Source organism: Melanotaenia boesemani, chromosome 13 (genome assembly GCF_017639745.1).
Source record: "Melanotaenia boesemani isolate fMelBoe1 chromosome 13, fMelBoe1.pri, whole genome shotgun sequence".
Lineage (NCBI taxonomy): Eukaryota > Metazoa > Chordata > Actinopteri > Atheriniformes > Melanotaeniidae > Melanotaenia > Melanotaenia boesemani.
In genome coordinates this window covers 22729438-22745146 of record NC_055694.1, presented here as the reverse complement: position 1 = coordinate 22745146, position 15709 = coordinate 22729438, and the positions used below count along the sequence as shown (strand labels likewise).

Sequence of the window (15709 nt, the reverse complement as noted above, 5' to 3'; positions counted from 1 at the left end):
AGGGCGGAGTTTCTTCATTGGTTCACTTCAGTTTCAGCAAGTATTTCTTGTTTTAGAACAATGGCAGCCGACATCATGCAGTGTCTTTGAGAGATCGTGGAAGCAGACAACGAAATTATCCAAATTATAAGCATTTTACAGCACAAACAAATGAGAAGAAGGACGTGTCGTTCCACAGCCCCCTCCAAAAAGATACAAAAATCTGAAAATACGAAATCACAAACTGACCAATCACAATGGATTACTTCCACGTTGCCGCGCTCGCGTAGCCAGACTGCACGTCTGGTTGGGAGAGTAACGCGTCGAGCATCTGCGGACCTATGAAGAGATTACTGCGGTGACGCCGTAACCAGCCTGACGCAGACACCACACGAGTATAACTCTGTCTTTACAGGGGATTTCAGGATGCCCTCCCAGAAGGCATGGATGGGCTGGCAGAGGAGAAAGAAGTCTGGGCTTCCCTGCTTGGGCAGCTGCCCCTGCAACCCGACCTCGGTGAAGCAGAAAAAAATGGATGGGTAGATGGATAGTTACCATGAAGGCTAATTTGGCATCTGTCTTGCCTCCTGTCTCTTATCTGGGTTTTTTTTTTTCCAGTTATTTGACAAACACTGAACAATCAAAAAAGTTTCCATTCTTAAAAGCTGTCCTTGGCAATTTTAACAAAATGACTTTATTCTACTTCATTCCCCTTCTTGCTTTGCCCACACACCAACCTCTCCAAATTTCATGAAACAAGTCTAAATATTTTTTTCCATTATCATGCTAACAATGTCTTTTGTTTTCTTTTTATATCAGATGAATAAATCTGTTGTGACTATTTCGAATATATTTTTGTAACTAGTAACTAGAACAGGTACTTATGTATTTCTAGTGTTTGTAAAAGAAAGAAAACCAAATTTGTAATGATGCTGTTCGACGCCTCACTCTTTAGGCCCTTGATCTAAGCCAGGGAGGTCCAAAGTCGGTCCTCGAGGGCCGCTGTCCTAGAGGTTTTGGATGTTTTTTTGCTGCAGCACACCTAAATCAGATTAACTGGCCAATATGCTTGTAAAGAACGTGACAACAGGTTATTGAGGACAGCCATTTAATTTGAATCAGCTGAGTTGGAGCAGAAAAACCATCTAAAACCTGCTGAACTGCAGCCCTTGAGAATTTGAGCTGGACATCCCTCATCTAAGACAATCAAATTTAAAAAAAATGGTTTCCACTATATGAAGAGACTTTAGCCTGGCTTATTTAATCCTTTCCTTTCATAATCAGTTTCAAAAAAGATTTGAGACAAATAGTAGGCAATCCAACATAAAACCTGCTTTCCATGCTCATTCTGGCATGTTAAGTTTTGCCACACAGGGCTTGTCTACATGGAACAGTGATACAGAGAATGCACATATGACATCACTGCAGCTTCTCTGCCATTTCAGGGGTACCTGTTTCAGTCTCAGATAGCGGCATTTACCTTGCGTTTGGTGTAAGCTTCTTCACCCACCATCAGTCTAAAAGCAACCAATCAGAAGTCTACAAACTGACAGCTGCAGCTACACCATCATAATTAAAATTTATGTTAAACATTTTTTGTTCTGATATTTTGATTCTGAAATCAAATATGAAATCTGTTCATCTGTGTGGATCAATTTCTGATAAATTCATATATTCTGGGCATTATAAAAGAAAAAGACTGATGTCTAATGATAAAGGAAAAATGAATTTAATAGATCTTGCTTAAGCAAAAGAAACAGTTAACGATGAAAGTAGCTAAAATAGGAGCAAGTATATTTATGTATTACAAGAAAACTAAAACAAAAACTTTTACTGGATCTAGTGGCAGATAGAGTAAACAGTCTTGAATATTTTGACTGAATGTCTGATAGAACAAAGCTGAGACCCATGTTAATCAGAGAATAACAAATAAGCCATAAGCCATAGCCAGTAACCCTTTCTACATGAATTCTCAGTTGTACCACCTCACCTGCTCTCATCATCCCATTGATAGCTGACATGCTGTAAATGCAGCCATCTTTACATCTGCAGACATAAAGCCCAACCACAGTGAGCCAAAACCGCTTCACCTGGAAATGTTTCTGCAGAATTCCATTGTTTTCTGGGATGTGTTTATCCAACGTATTCACGGCACTGCCTCCAAGACGGAAACAGAGGATGCAAATCTGCTGGTTCCTTTTTGTGCTGCTGCTGCAGCAGAGGACACAACTCGGAGAAAAAAAAATTATAAGGCTATGGGCGCACCCAAAATGCTGTAACAGACTGTAACAGAAGAAAAAATGCATCTCATATAAATGAAAGTTGTATTTGGAAATTGGAGAAACTCAGACATAAGAAATGTGTGAGGAGAAAGAGCTGCAACTGTTGTGCAGCCATTCGACATGCAGCTTTGTCAGAGTTTGCTCACTGACTGTACTGCTACATAGTTACCAAAGCAGATATCAGCTGACATATATGACAAAAATGTCCTAAATTATCCAGTGATTCATAAACTAATCACATGTTTTTTATCTTGACAGTATGATTAATGATTTTCCTCCTCAGGTCAAATCATCCACATTATCTCATATCGATTATCTGAAGGAAATACAGCAGTGTATTTATGTAATAACACATGGATGCAATAACGTTTTAGGATTTAAAGCAAAGTTGTCTTTAAAACAGGACATGAACAGTTCTATTGTTTAAATTGCATTAAACATAATTATGCCTTTTATCTTACAAACACCTCCTCCTTCCCACCACCATGTTTTACAGCAGCTCAGAAAGGACTAACCAAACACAGACTCTTAAGTACGTCACTTGCATTTTTTGTGCAGCCCCCATAGTTTTTTCTTCAGGCTTGTTTGGGAAGAGTGTGGTGGCGGTTATTCATATGGTTTTTACTTTTGAACTGCTAATTCTTCTATTGTAGCTACAATTATGGTTGTATGTAATGAATATGAGTTATATGGGGAATTTTCAAGTCTTTTTGAGTCTGATGACAGGCCACTAAGATGAAAACATATCACATTCCATTGGCTAGAAACCAGAATTATTCAAACAGTTATTCAAACATTTATCTGTAAATGAATGTAGAAAGGTTTTTGCTAGGGTGCTTTTTTCTGTAAGGTACCATTAACGGCTGTCAGCTATTCATCAGTAAGTTTTCGTGTCAGTACCTTGCGAAATCACAGTGTAGGCTGGGGTAAAAGGTAATAATAACTCTACAGATGGTAACTGTCATCTCAAGGGGAGTGTGTGTGAGAGAGTGTGAGATAGAAAGCAGGTGAAATTATGTCCCACATGAGTTTTGCATAAGCCAATTACTAAGTGAGTTATACCACTCTGGGAAGTTTCTTTCACCTTTGCAAACCAAACAGGGAGAAATGCTTCTTTTGGGTTTTTGTGATCATAAATCTCCCACTGAGATGAAGGGAAGATGCTAGCTGGTTGTTAAATTATCTTATTCCATGTGTTACCCAGCTGATACCGAAGCAGTCGGAGCAATGACCTGTCCATCTGTGTTTTACAATCTTGTTTAGAGATAATCATATGGTTTGAACATTAGACTTCCTGTCACTTCCCTTTAAGATATCTAAAATATTCTTATTAATCTACACCAGTGTCATTACTGTTACTATGGAAACAAGTGAGTGAGTGAGTTATTAGCTGGATATTAGCTCCCCCATGTTGAGGGTGAGTCATCCATGGCAAGAAACAGTAGCAGCATCATTAGCATGCTGCTCTCATCCTCCCACTCCCCTACTCCTTAACAAATTATAACTGGCACAGCGCTTCAACCGATAAATCACTGTTGCCCTGCTGCCGAAACACTCTCATAATTCTCAACCAAAAATATTAAGTCAAACATGCTCGTCCCGCTGCCTTTCTGTTTCCCTTCTGGTTTCAGACCATTTGTTTCCAATTAACACTTCCATCCGCTGCATATGCAGAACTCCACCCCATAAGCACATTATGTTGTAGTATATTTGGTTCCAAACATAACAAAAAAAATCTGTGAAACTGGATTTTATTTATTAGAATTGAAGCATTTGGTCTCTTAAAATAACTCATAAGTATATATAGTCAATTATTTGAAGATTCTCGTAATTTCCAAACTCAGATAGGCACCTTTTTTTTATCATCATCCAAATTATACTTAAAAGGGACATTCCCTTTTCTCATAGTTTTTTCTCCCCTGCTTTTTGAAGTAGGTTTTTTTTCTTAAGTATTTATGAGTAGTCAGCAAGCTAAAAGGTAATCAGAAAGCGGCTACCAGAAAGCAATTTTAACCATTTTTTTTCTGCAAAAGATATCCGTTTACTTTCCCATCCTGTAGCAGCACAATTCATGTTACATCTAAAACAATTTGGCTCTCAACGCCATGTGGCAATAGGGACCGTGCTCCATGGACCCAGTCTGTATGAGGCAGAACTGGCATAGTGTAAATATCTATAAAACAGTTCTTGTCTAAATCATTGTGAAACTTTTTCAGTTTGAATTATTTTAGATGGTGAAAAATTCAGCAGTCTGGTGGCTGCCTTCACAGTAGCTTATAGCCCATCCAGATATCATTTGATTCTCCAATTAGAGACTCAAGACAGCTGTCTGCTGCATAATGACCGCTCATAACACAGACCCAATCAAAAACATCTTCAGACAAGACTAAATATTGCATTTGTTAGGGATGATTTACACTTAAGGATTCATGTATATTTGGTGCTCTGGTATGTTTAAAGCCCTTTTAAAACTGGTAAAAGAAAAAAAGGAAAGCATCTGGGTTTTTAAAGCAGTTGGAAAGAGTTTTAGTAGCTTTCAGAGTCATCAAATCTGGTGCAGTGGTTGTGGATATCTATCAGCTCTGGTTTTGATCAACAGTGAGGGGAAAGTAACATCTAGTTGCTCAGAACTTTAAGACAAGGCACAGGACACCTATTTGTTAGGTGTTTACAGACCATAAAATCTCATATGACAGCAACATCTCAGGGACAAAAGCTCAACTAAACGTTCACAGCTAGCACAGTCCAGTTTGTGAGCTAATGTCAACAGTCAAATAAAATAGAATTAACTGGGCTAAACAACTGGGAAAAGTTGTGCTGATCAGAAACTAATATGCAACACGGTTTGTGGGACTTGTTCTTAATATCGTTGTAGATACATACTTGTCCCCCTGGGAGGTAATATTGGTTACAGGACTGGTTCAGAACAGATGGTAGCCTTGTTGGACCTCTGAGGGTTAACACATTACTATTGGCATTAGGGGAAAAAAAGGAAAATAAAGGGTTCATAAGCTCATACGATTTCTTATAGCTGAATTCTAACATCATTACTACTTACATTTGGTATAAGGTGACAGTCATTTGTCTTTTGTTAAACACTACCATCTCACCAGCTGTACAAACTGGCATTTAAGAGTAATGTCAGTCAATCTGTACCACAACCACAATCAAAAAATATTTTTGTCTGATTTAAAGAAAATCATATGTATCTGGCCTGGAAAAGTGACTTCTTAGATCAAAATATCATAGAAGAGAAAAAAGTCACTAAAGTGTTTCAAAGTTCATGAATATCTTCTGCCTTCAAATGCAGTGCATTCTCTGTCTAGTCTGACTTATAAGGTCTATAATCAGTTGCAGTCTATTTCATCTAATGAATCGTCAATCATTACGAAGACCTGAATTTCATGAATATTTGATGTGAGCTAAGTGCATTAAACCCCATTCTTTTGCACTGCATCGGTTACAATAGTTACCAGCCTGGAGCCAATCTGTGTCCTTAGAGAGCAATGTGCGTGACGCCTCGTATTTCAGAAATGCTCAACCTCCTTTGTCTTTTTTATAGGGCCACATCCACAGGGGCAGTCCTACTTTGAGTGAGTTTCCTTCTTTTAGGACAAGTGAAAACTTCCTGGAGCTTTGTTACCAAAATCTTTCTTCATTCATTAAATCAGCCCAAGGCGTTTTGTTCTGCCTGCGGGTGCATTGGTCCTCGCCTGCTCCTCTCCTCCTCTTCATCAACTTCTGTTCTCTGCAGCCTTTTGATCACAAGCCAAGATGTTGCAAAAATTCTGAATTGATCTCAGGCCCTTTCATCAAGAGTAATAGATTTTATTGAGGCTGTAGGTGAGCAGCTTTTATAGGTCATCTGAAGCTGTGGAGCCCATTGGCTGCACTGAAACATGTGCAGGAGGGCAGACATGTTCAAGCAACCCCCAAGATGAATAGTGTTAGCATCTTTCAGCTGGAGGTCAGAAAGCATTTGGAGAGTCTCAAGAAAACAGTTCAAATAACTCTAGTGCTCATTAAAGCAGAATATAAAGTGTGGCAAGTAGCTTGAGTAGTTCACATTGAAAGCATATCAACTGGGGCAATGACTGTTTATTATATGGGAAAGTGGACTGTAAAAAGAAGTCACACTGGAATAGTTTGTGAAGCTAAAAATAGCCTTACTTATGGGGAGATTATGCGAAGACTCTATGTTAGAGTAGCAGCCAGCATAAAGGATTTGTTTCATGCTGCACTGTACAGTCATCTGCCTCCGTCTGCTTTTTTTGTCACTCCATTTCTGCCTGAAATTCTGTTTAGACACACACAGACACACACAGACACTCAAAAAACAGTGAAAGCGAGTTGGCGGGTGAGGTGTCAGCATCACTTTAGAGACAGCTTGATGACAATCCAGCTGGAATCACACTTTTAAAGGTCACACAGATCACATGCGCTCTCTTTTTCTCGGTCTCTCCCGCTCACACACGGATATACGCAAATTTTAATTAAAAGCTGCAATCAAACTGACTTCTGCATGTATTAACACTTTTCACAGATGTGAGAATGTCGTCATATCTTTGTAGTTATAAAAGTCCTGAACAGTCAACTGATCTACGCAACATCGGCTTGTGGTGAGGACCATCAGATGTGTTACAAAAAAAGAAAGAAAAAAAAAACACAGAATGCTGAAATGAGGAAAATTATTCCTGCTTACATGTCACTTCTCTCACAAAGAAAGTTGTAGTCCAATTTCCATTGTTTGATTTAGATAAAGGGGACAGTGTTTGGTATGTCAGCACATAAAGACTTCTTTACACACAATGAGTAAGAATTAAGTTCATTAGCAGAATATCAGGAGCTTAAACACAAAAACAACATATCTTGCTTCATATATTTCACATTGATGTTCATTTTAACCTAGCAGAAATATTACACAGTTATACAAAATAAAATAAGGTCACTTTAGAGCTGAGTCCTCAAGTTTAAACATGTTTGCCAAAGGATGGTTCGATCAGGTTTTGCCACTCAGTGGAGACAGGCCGGGAGCTGTTTGAGGTAATTTACTGCTTTAGTATTACGATTGCAGCCCTTCTCTTTATCTTCAACTCCCAGCAATTACATGCAGCAAACCCACAAATGGATATGTTCACAAGATCCTTTAGAAATGATCAGAGCAAAGAAGATTAAGTGCTTTGGATGCTGCATGCAAACACCGCCTTCCTTTAATTTAACTCTTTTACTGCCTGAATATTGGTTCTGGCAGAAGCAATAGAAGAACTGAAACTTGTTTGAAACAACTGAATCTGCAAGAAAATTACTTTATTTTTTTCAAACCAGAGCTTTTTATTGCTAGAAAGTTTCATTCAAGATATTGCACCACATTTTATCATTTGAATGTAAAACCAGTGTAAAGTGTTCTGATCTGAGCAACTTTTTTGCAAGTAATTCAATAAAAAATTCAATAACATGCTGTCCATATCAAGCCAAGCCAACTTTATTTATAAATTACTTTAAAAACAGTAAGTACTATCTGGAAAATAACACTGATTCTGTCCTTAATTTGAACTGATTTTTCACTTAAAAAGATAAGAATAGAACAGATAAGTCTGGTGTTATATACCAGATGTTGTGGTTCCTGCTCTGGTGTGTGGCAATGTGGGTGTGGCTGTCTCCCTGGAAACCAGGATCTTCCCCTGCACCTTATTCTGCAATCAAGCAGCGAGTATATCAGACCAGCTCAGCCTTTCAGTCATCGCCAGATTGTTGATTACCCAGTGATAACAGCTCTCAGCCTTCTCAGCATTGTTTGCGTGTCTTGTCCTTTTTGCCTGCCTAATTTGTTCTTTGTGTTTGCTCCCATCAGAGATCCAGATCTGCTTACTCATCTGCCTGCCTGCCCGCCTGCCTGCCCGCCACACCCTCCTCATTCTGATATTTGTCTGTGAATACCTAATGAACCTTTACTTATTTGGAGATCTGTGTCCGCGCTTGGATCCCGGTTATCACCCCGTACTCACAACACCAGATTGACATACAGTAGTCACTTTAAACTACAGGGGGAAAAGTTGGCAGACAGGTGCATGCCAGGGCAAGTAGGGGCTTGATCGGGCAAATACCCAGACAGGGATACCCTGATATGAGATGGTGTTAAAGGCGATGTGTACCTGTGGGTTAAGCCAGTGAGATCTGGTATTAAGAACAAGAAGAACCAGAACAATAAACAAATATTTTATTTGGCTAAAAACACTATTCCAGCTACCTGAGAAAAATGTTAAAAACAAAATGACTGTGTCCTCTTGCACAGGACATGGCTCTCCGACCAGATTCAGAATCAGTTGGTGAGTTTGTTGGCCAATAATTTATTTAGCTATTAGTTTATTTTGCATGCTAAACAGTGACTCATTTGAGAAACAAACCTGCCTGTGTCTGAATTGAAAAATCACATTTTCAGTTACTGGTAGCTGGCAAATTTTTTCCCAAGCACCATATAAGGCAGTCCTAAACGGATATCACTGTGCACTAAATGTAAGACTTTTTATACATCTATTAAGACCACAGGATTCCGACATGTCTAATATATTTGTAATGTATTTATTTCAGCGGCACATCTTCAGAAGATGGGCATGTGTCTTAATTGCTTCTAGCCATGCTAACTAGAACAGCAGCCCAGGTGGTAACGAAGTGAATACTATAAGCCTGAAGCTCCTCTGACAACAAGAGGGAAAAGCGATCCCATGAAGACTTACCTGCTGGCTACTTCGACTCTATTCTCTGTTCCATATAGGCTGTAGGTGAAATATAGTTTTCCCAGTTCACAACTATACTCTAACCGGCCTTTGTGTTTTTATACATCTTATTTCCTAGATGTGAAAAGGCCTGCAACAGGAATTTAATTAGTTTATGACCTTTGTATTTGTCTCTGGCCATCAGCTGCTTGGCATGAGCTTGTAAGCCCACAAGTTAGATCTAATTTAAAAGTAAACATGCAGATTTGGACTATTTGTGTGAAGACTGTCTAAAGTTTTCTTCTGTAATAGTTTATCAAGAGACAGAAAAAGCTTAAATTGAAGCTTGTGTGATTTCAGAATACCCAACTTTATACTACGCTGAGAAAGTGAATAGAAGCAAAGGTATTGAGGTTTAATTAGCAGAAATTTTAGTTTAAACTTTATTTTACAGTTTTAATAACTTGTAACTTTTCTGAGGATTGCATGTGTACGTGTTTTCTTTTTTTAATTAATATTTTAACTCAACTTGCTATACTATTGGCAAAGGAAGCATCACGTTGTTATGCTGACTGAGGTTGTCAAAAATGCCACACTTGAAGAAATTACTTTTTAATTGGTTGGACTTTGGTACTTCAGTGATAATCAATGCAAAATGAGTCCAAGTTAGTAAAAATTGGGTAAAAATGACTCACTTATAAATTTTTGTGTTTTGCTTTTTCTCCATCTCTCATAGAAAATATATTTTTTTTTCTTTTTTGGGGGGTTCAAAGAGGCTTTTTGTCTGTTTTAAATATGTTTCCCATTTCTTGGTACATATTTTCTATGTTCTATATTCATATTTCTGTAAAAGAAATTGCAAAAATAAAATTTCAAAACGGCAAATCTCTCTTCTTCTACTTAAGTAAGTAAAAAACATCCTGCTGTATTATGAAAACACACAAGTAGTTCAGTCTTTATCAGAGGTTTTTCGAGCATAAATCTACCAGGTGAAGCTTTAATACTACAACTAATAATAATAATAATGTATATATTTATATTGCACTTTATTGCTGACGGCACTCAAAGCGCTTACCCTGCAGCTTAAGTGCTAGCATATATTTTACTTAATTAACTAGAACCTCTTCGTTGGTGCTTTGGATGTTAACCTAAATATCCATCCCATGAGTAGAAAAGAGCAGTGAGACAAACATTGACAGTATTGTCATAGCAATTCTCATCTCTAACCAAAAGCACATCTTATTTAGGCTCAAGTGTGCAAATAGTCTGCAGCCATTATACATATGAAAGTCTGAAGTTGCACCTTTCAAATAAGGTTGAGGTTGTCAGACAAGGAAAAAGATAAGCTTAAGTTTGGAGATGATATAGCTTAAATTCCACCGGCAGCTGTGAAAAGGGCTTGTGTTTGCACATCAACGAAATGTAAAGTAAGATAAAAGCAGTCATCAAGCTGGAGAAAATAATCTTGCAAAAGTGTGTCAAAGCCACCATGGCCATTCTTAATTTGAGCAGCATGGAAAATGTTTACTTCAAAGGAATGATGGTATTGTGTATTTACCTAAAAAGAGGAAGACTACAGGTATATATATGAGATGATTTGTTTTGCCCTTGCAAACAACCCATGCTGTATGGAATGCATGTCAGATGGAAAAAGGCATGCTTATTTTATGAATGTATTGTATGTACTCTCCAGTATTTCCCCTCATCCTGTATCTGGAATGCATCTCTTTTCTATTCACAAACAAGTCAACTGTTTAAAATCTAGGTTCTTGCAGGACCACGATGTGCAGTCATTGTCATTACTGCACAGAACAAGCCACATGAGCAAGCTATGTGTGTGTGTGTAGTGGAAGCTCGGACTTACTGTGTTATGGCAGTCAGCACTGATGAGCTGCAGCAAGAGGCTTTCAAACTTCTCCAAGGAAGGCTGGAGGGAGATGGTAAGTCTACTCAGGGTGAAGGGCATCATATTGAGCAGCTGAGGCCTCAGCAGAGCATCTCCTGGAGATAGTGTGAGCAAAACATCATCACATACACAAACCTGCACAACCTCAATATTTACAAGACTTTTTCAGTCTCCCACTGAGAGGAAAGTGGTTTAGAAATACTACAAGCTGATTTTTCTGTACACATAATCATTCTCTCAAACATTATTTACTTCCAGGTTTCACATTCTGCCATGGAGATTTCTACAAACTGGATGAGGAAGCACTCCTTATTTTTGGCAGCAAATGTTTGTTTTTTTTTCCCCCCCTGTCACTCTTTGATTTTGAATATAAATGAAGTAGCAACTCCATCTACGTACCTGCTCAATTGACTTGGTGTTTGCCACCTCATGCCAATTACTTGAATATTTATAAAAGAGAGAGAAGAGCTTACGTCAATCCATCCAACAAATACCACTTTCATTCAGAAACTGAAAAAGAATTAATTGAAGAATTTATTTCAGCCAGGGAATGTGGTGGCGAAAGTCTGCAAAGTCCACAATCACACCCTTCAGACAGAGCAAACAGAAAATGGCCAATGTGATTTAATCTGCTCAAGACTAATGCAGCCATCAAGTGTTTCATTGCAGCCGCTGTCTCCGGAGAACAGAGTCGAGCTGTTCTGAATGCAGCATGAATATCGAGCTGGTGGCTGTGGTCTTAAAAGGCAGCTTAGGTCTCTGCTGCTCACAGCCCCAGAACATGAAGAGGATTAGCTTGCTACCATACCTCCCACTGACTCCCAATGATTATAGCTCTGCACTGTCAGACTTCATTACGTCCCCCCTTAGAAACTTACTTCCTAAGTACTGCAGACATTTTAACTTATTCTGGAACTAACTTTCCCAAAAATGGGCACTGTGATGAATACCCTGTGTGTTATTGTGACCAACTGGAGGAAGATGAGTAAACAGTTGTTGAAGTATGTAATATGTGGCTATGCCTGTTGTGGCCAATATGATGGGCTCGGCCATTTTTTATTAACCTACCTTGAACCCAGATGACCTCTGTGCTCAGTTCAGTGTTCTGTTGAACAGCTTCTTGACAGTTTTGGCAGGCAAAAGCAGGTTACAGCATGTACGGCCCATTTTACAGTGTCTCATGCACAATGTGGTGTAATAATCATCAAAATTCACATAACTGCCAAAACAGATGCTTGTTTCAACTTGTTTAAAGACAACATATACTGAATAAATGAGTGAAAAGACAGCACAGACAAATATCCTGAGGGAGCAGAAACTATAGTATATATATAATTTATAATATAGTTATAATTTTAACATCCAAATTCACACTTCTTAAATTACAACCATCACGCAAGGGCCTAATTTCTATTGTTTACAATAAACTGCTAGGTATAAGGCAGACCACACTTAATAACAATAAAAGAGCATAGGAGCAGGATTTAACCTTGTCTGAGGACACATGGAACACAATTTTTAAGTTGGTCAATTCAACCTCTCTCTGTGCCCGACATAACTTGTTGCAATTCAAAGTCGTACACAGGACCCATATATCCAAATCAAAATTGGCCCGTTTCTACCCAGACGTTGATCCCCTCTGCGATAAATGTAAGAGAGAGGAGGCATGTTCTGGACATGTCCTAGTTTGGAGAAATATTGGAGGGAAATCTTCAGAACTTTATACTTTATTGTTGGTCTAGATTTAGAACCCTTTTCTTTGCCCTTTTCGGTACTTCAGACAACCTTGATTTGCACCTGATTATATCTGAACGCCGAACTATGTCTTTCGCCTCCCTCTTGGCCAGACGCGCAATACTGATGAAGTGGCGTGAAGATGCCCCGCCCACACATACTCAGTGGCTGAGCGATATCATGTCTTGTCTAGACTTAGAAAAAATGCATTATTTAATTTACAGTTCCAAAGAAAAGTTTAAAAAAGTATGGGGATCATTTCAGGATTACTTTAATAAATACCAAACTAGTTAGGGATTGGATCCCTTAAATTATATTTTATTTTGTCTTTATATCAGGAATGCCAAGCAAAGAAATCTGCCTCTTGTTTGGTGCTTTGTGGCTGGTGTGTGGGTCCATATGCTATAAAACATGTGTGTGAATACCTGGAGATATATATTATTTTGCTTTCTGTGTGTATACCTCCCTAGATTAAAAATGAATTCCAGCTGCTTATATAGCTCCAGGAATGAAGTATATTTGATTACTTTATTAACTCCTTCATGTACAAGATTGGCTCGGTAATGACGGGTGGTTGGGGTGGGGTGAGATGAGTTTTTTGTTTTGTTTCTTTTTTTTTCTTTCTTTTGCTATTATTAGTATTATTATTATTTTTCCCCTACTGTACGCAGACAGGATTACTGTCTTTGATGTGAACTGTTTGTATACTTAACAAATTTCCCTGTCAACATGGTATTATTTACTTACTTGGGAAAATTTTAATAAAATATTATTGAGAATAACATCCAAATTCAAGCTGCAATTCAGGCCAAAAAGTAGAAAAATATTAAAGAAATGTGAGTATTATGGTCAGATAGGTCTGAAATATGGGCATTAATGACTAATTGTTAATCAAAGAAAAGCATTTAAGAATCTAACTGATTAAAAGTGTATGTAGTAGTCTATGAAACGAAGTGCATTATACAAGCAGATATACACAGAACATACTGCTGAAAAGCTGAGGCTGTTGCACTTTGATCAATGCAAAGCAGCAGATACAGTCAACACAAGAAACAATCATAACAAAAATTATAATTCACGTATAAAACTTCCTAGTAATCCACTGATCAGTGTTTTCCTGGCAGAAAATATATTCCCACAGATTGCTGCTGCTCTAGCAGGTAGCCAATGGAAGTGTCTCCACTTTCACATATTCTCTCTTATTCTCTCTCACTAACCTCTGACTGAAACCTTACCTAAACTAATGGGAACTGCCACATCATGTCCACAGGCTTTAATAGCCAACAGGAGTTTCTTTAAAGCACCTGGCCATACTTATAGCAGAAAAACTTGTATATAAAGGATTAATTTTTTGTTTGTTTATATTAAATGTGGATATGACTTCAGGTTGTGGTCTAATTGCATTTTCTAACTAATAGCACCACATCAAAACATTTGAAAAATCTACAGGCTTTGCTTACAAAAAGATTGGGATGGACTCTTTGATCTGTTCAGGTTTCTGTTTAGAGTGTTATCTGCTAGAGACCAAGATTAACCATTTCTTGTTTTCATGTTTGTAGAAACTAGAAACATGAAAATAAAAACCAGTGACGAGGCTAAATCTTTAATACTTGTTTGGATTACTGACTTTTTTCTGGAAAAAATAAATGACAACAATAACTGTTTAGGTGTCTTAAAAATTTAGACTGCACTGTGAGTGTCACATCTAGAATTCAGCCGATACGAACATTAGAATCGGAAATACTCACCAATATAGCCAAATACGGGATCGGGATCGGCGAGTATTTCTGTCTAAACACCATCCGATACCATGGAAACAGAATCATAATCCTTTTGTTTCTGCCCAGCCCCCACCAACACCACCACCACACACACAGGAAGTTACGCAACCTTACGTGACGATTGTTTTGAGTTGGTAGGTGGAGAAGTTGCTGCACGTGAGTCACTGTTGTGCTAACATTTAGAATTTTTAATAGAAATTCTGTGATTTATCTACTCAATAATTTAAAGTTCTGTGGCAATCATTGTTTTCATGTGTTAAACAGTTATGTTATTAAGCTAGCTTCCAAGTGCTCATATTGATGTGCAAGTAGGATTTTCAAACACTGACAGATTACAGGAACTGAGTGTCTGACAGCAGCTGCGTCGACAAATGCCGCTAATTAGCAGCAGGACTCTGTGTATTTCCACACACATTGTAACCACAATAATAAGGCATATCTACAAACTTGTACCTGTTGCAGTAAATACAGGCAGATTTCCTGGACTGATAAAGTTAGCCTTGCAGTATTTGTGGACATCTGTGAGAAAGGGCTAGCCTACTGGAAGTCCACACGTCCATGTCATCGCATTGCCAATGAATATTTTACAGCCTGTTTTATATCCTTAGGTTGAGCCATTTAAGATGTTTTTTTTTTTTGCAAAGTCTAATATGATCTTCCTGTCTTATGATTTGTATCCTGTTGTGAGACACCTTTTCAAGTCTTCTCTGTATTTTAGACTCAGATAATGATGTGACTACCTCCTGGGTAGTGTTCTTTATGTATCTGTGTGTAGGGAAGGTGTTTTTCTTTACCAGAGAAAATATCCTGTCATCATTTAACCAATGATGCCATCTGTGGATTTCCAAACCTTCTTGAGCTGCAGATCTTATCAGTATTTTTTGTTGGTTTGTTTTTATTTCTCAGAATGAACAACACTATTTATTTGGTCACTGAATGTTTTTAATGTCTCTAATGGATCGTTTTTGTTTTTGCATCCTAATGACAGCTTGTTTCTATGAAATAAAGCTTGTTTCAAGTTCATAGCACATAGTGATTACAAATGCAAATACCACACTTGGATTCAACACCATACATTTTACCAGAGGAAATAAAGTAATAGTGTAGTGTATGCCCATGAAAAAAGCTTTTCAGTTAATTGCTATATTGTGTTGGATTATGAATGTACTCAATGCTCTTTTTAAAATAACAAGGTGCTCTGCTTTTATGCAGTTTCACATATTCACACCCACACATGGTGCAGGATCAGTGCAGCACCACTACAGTCTTCTTTATTTATTTATTTTTATTATTAAACTTTTTTTTACCCAATGT

The 15709-nt window shown here is 38.0% G+C and overlaps 1 protein-coding gene across 2 annotated transcripts in view; it reads right to left on the bottom strand.

Annotated features, from left to right (window-relative positions):
• nphp4 (nephronophthisis 4) overlaps positions 1-15709 on the bottom strand; it is a 184646-nt gene that overhangs the window by 135976 nt on the left and 32961 nt on the right. For both annotated transcript variants that reach the window (XM_042003774.1, XM_042003773.1), the window contains exon 7: positions 10839-10975. In XM_042003774.1, the coding sequence (XP_041859708.1) occupies positions 10839-10975 (137 nt within the window). The remainder of the gene's footprint in view (positions 1-10838; positions 10976-15709) is intronic.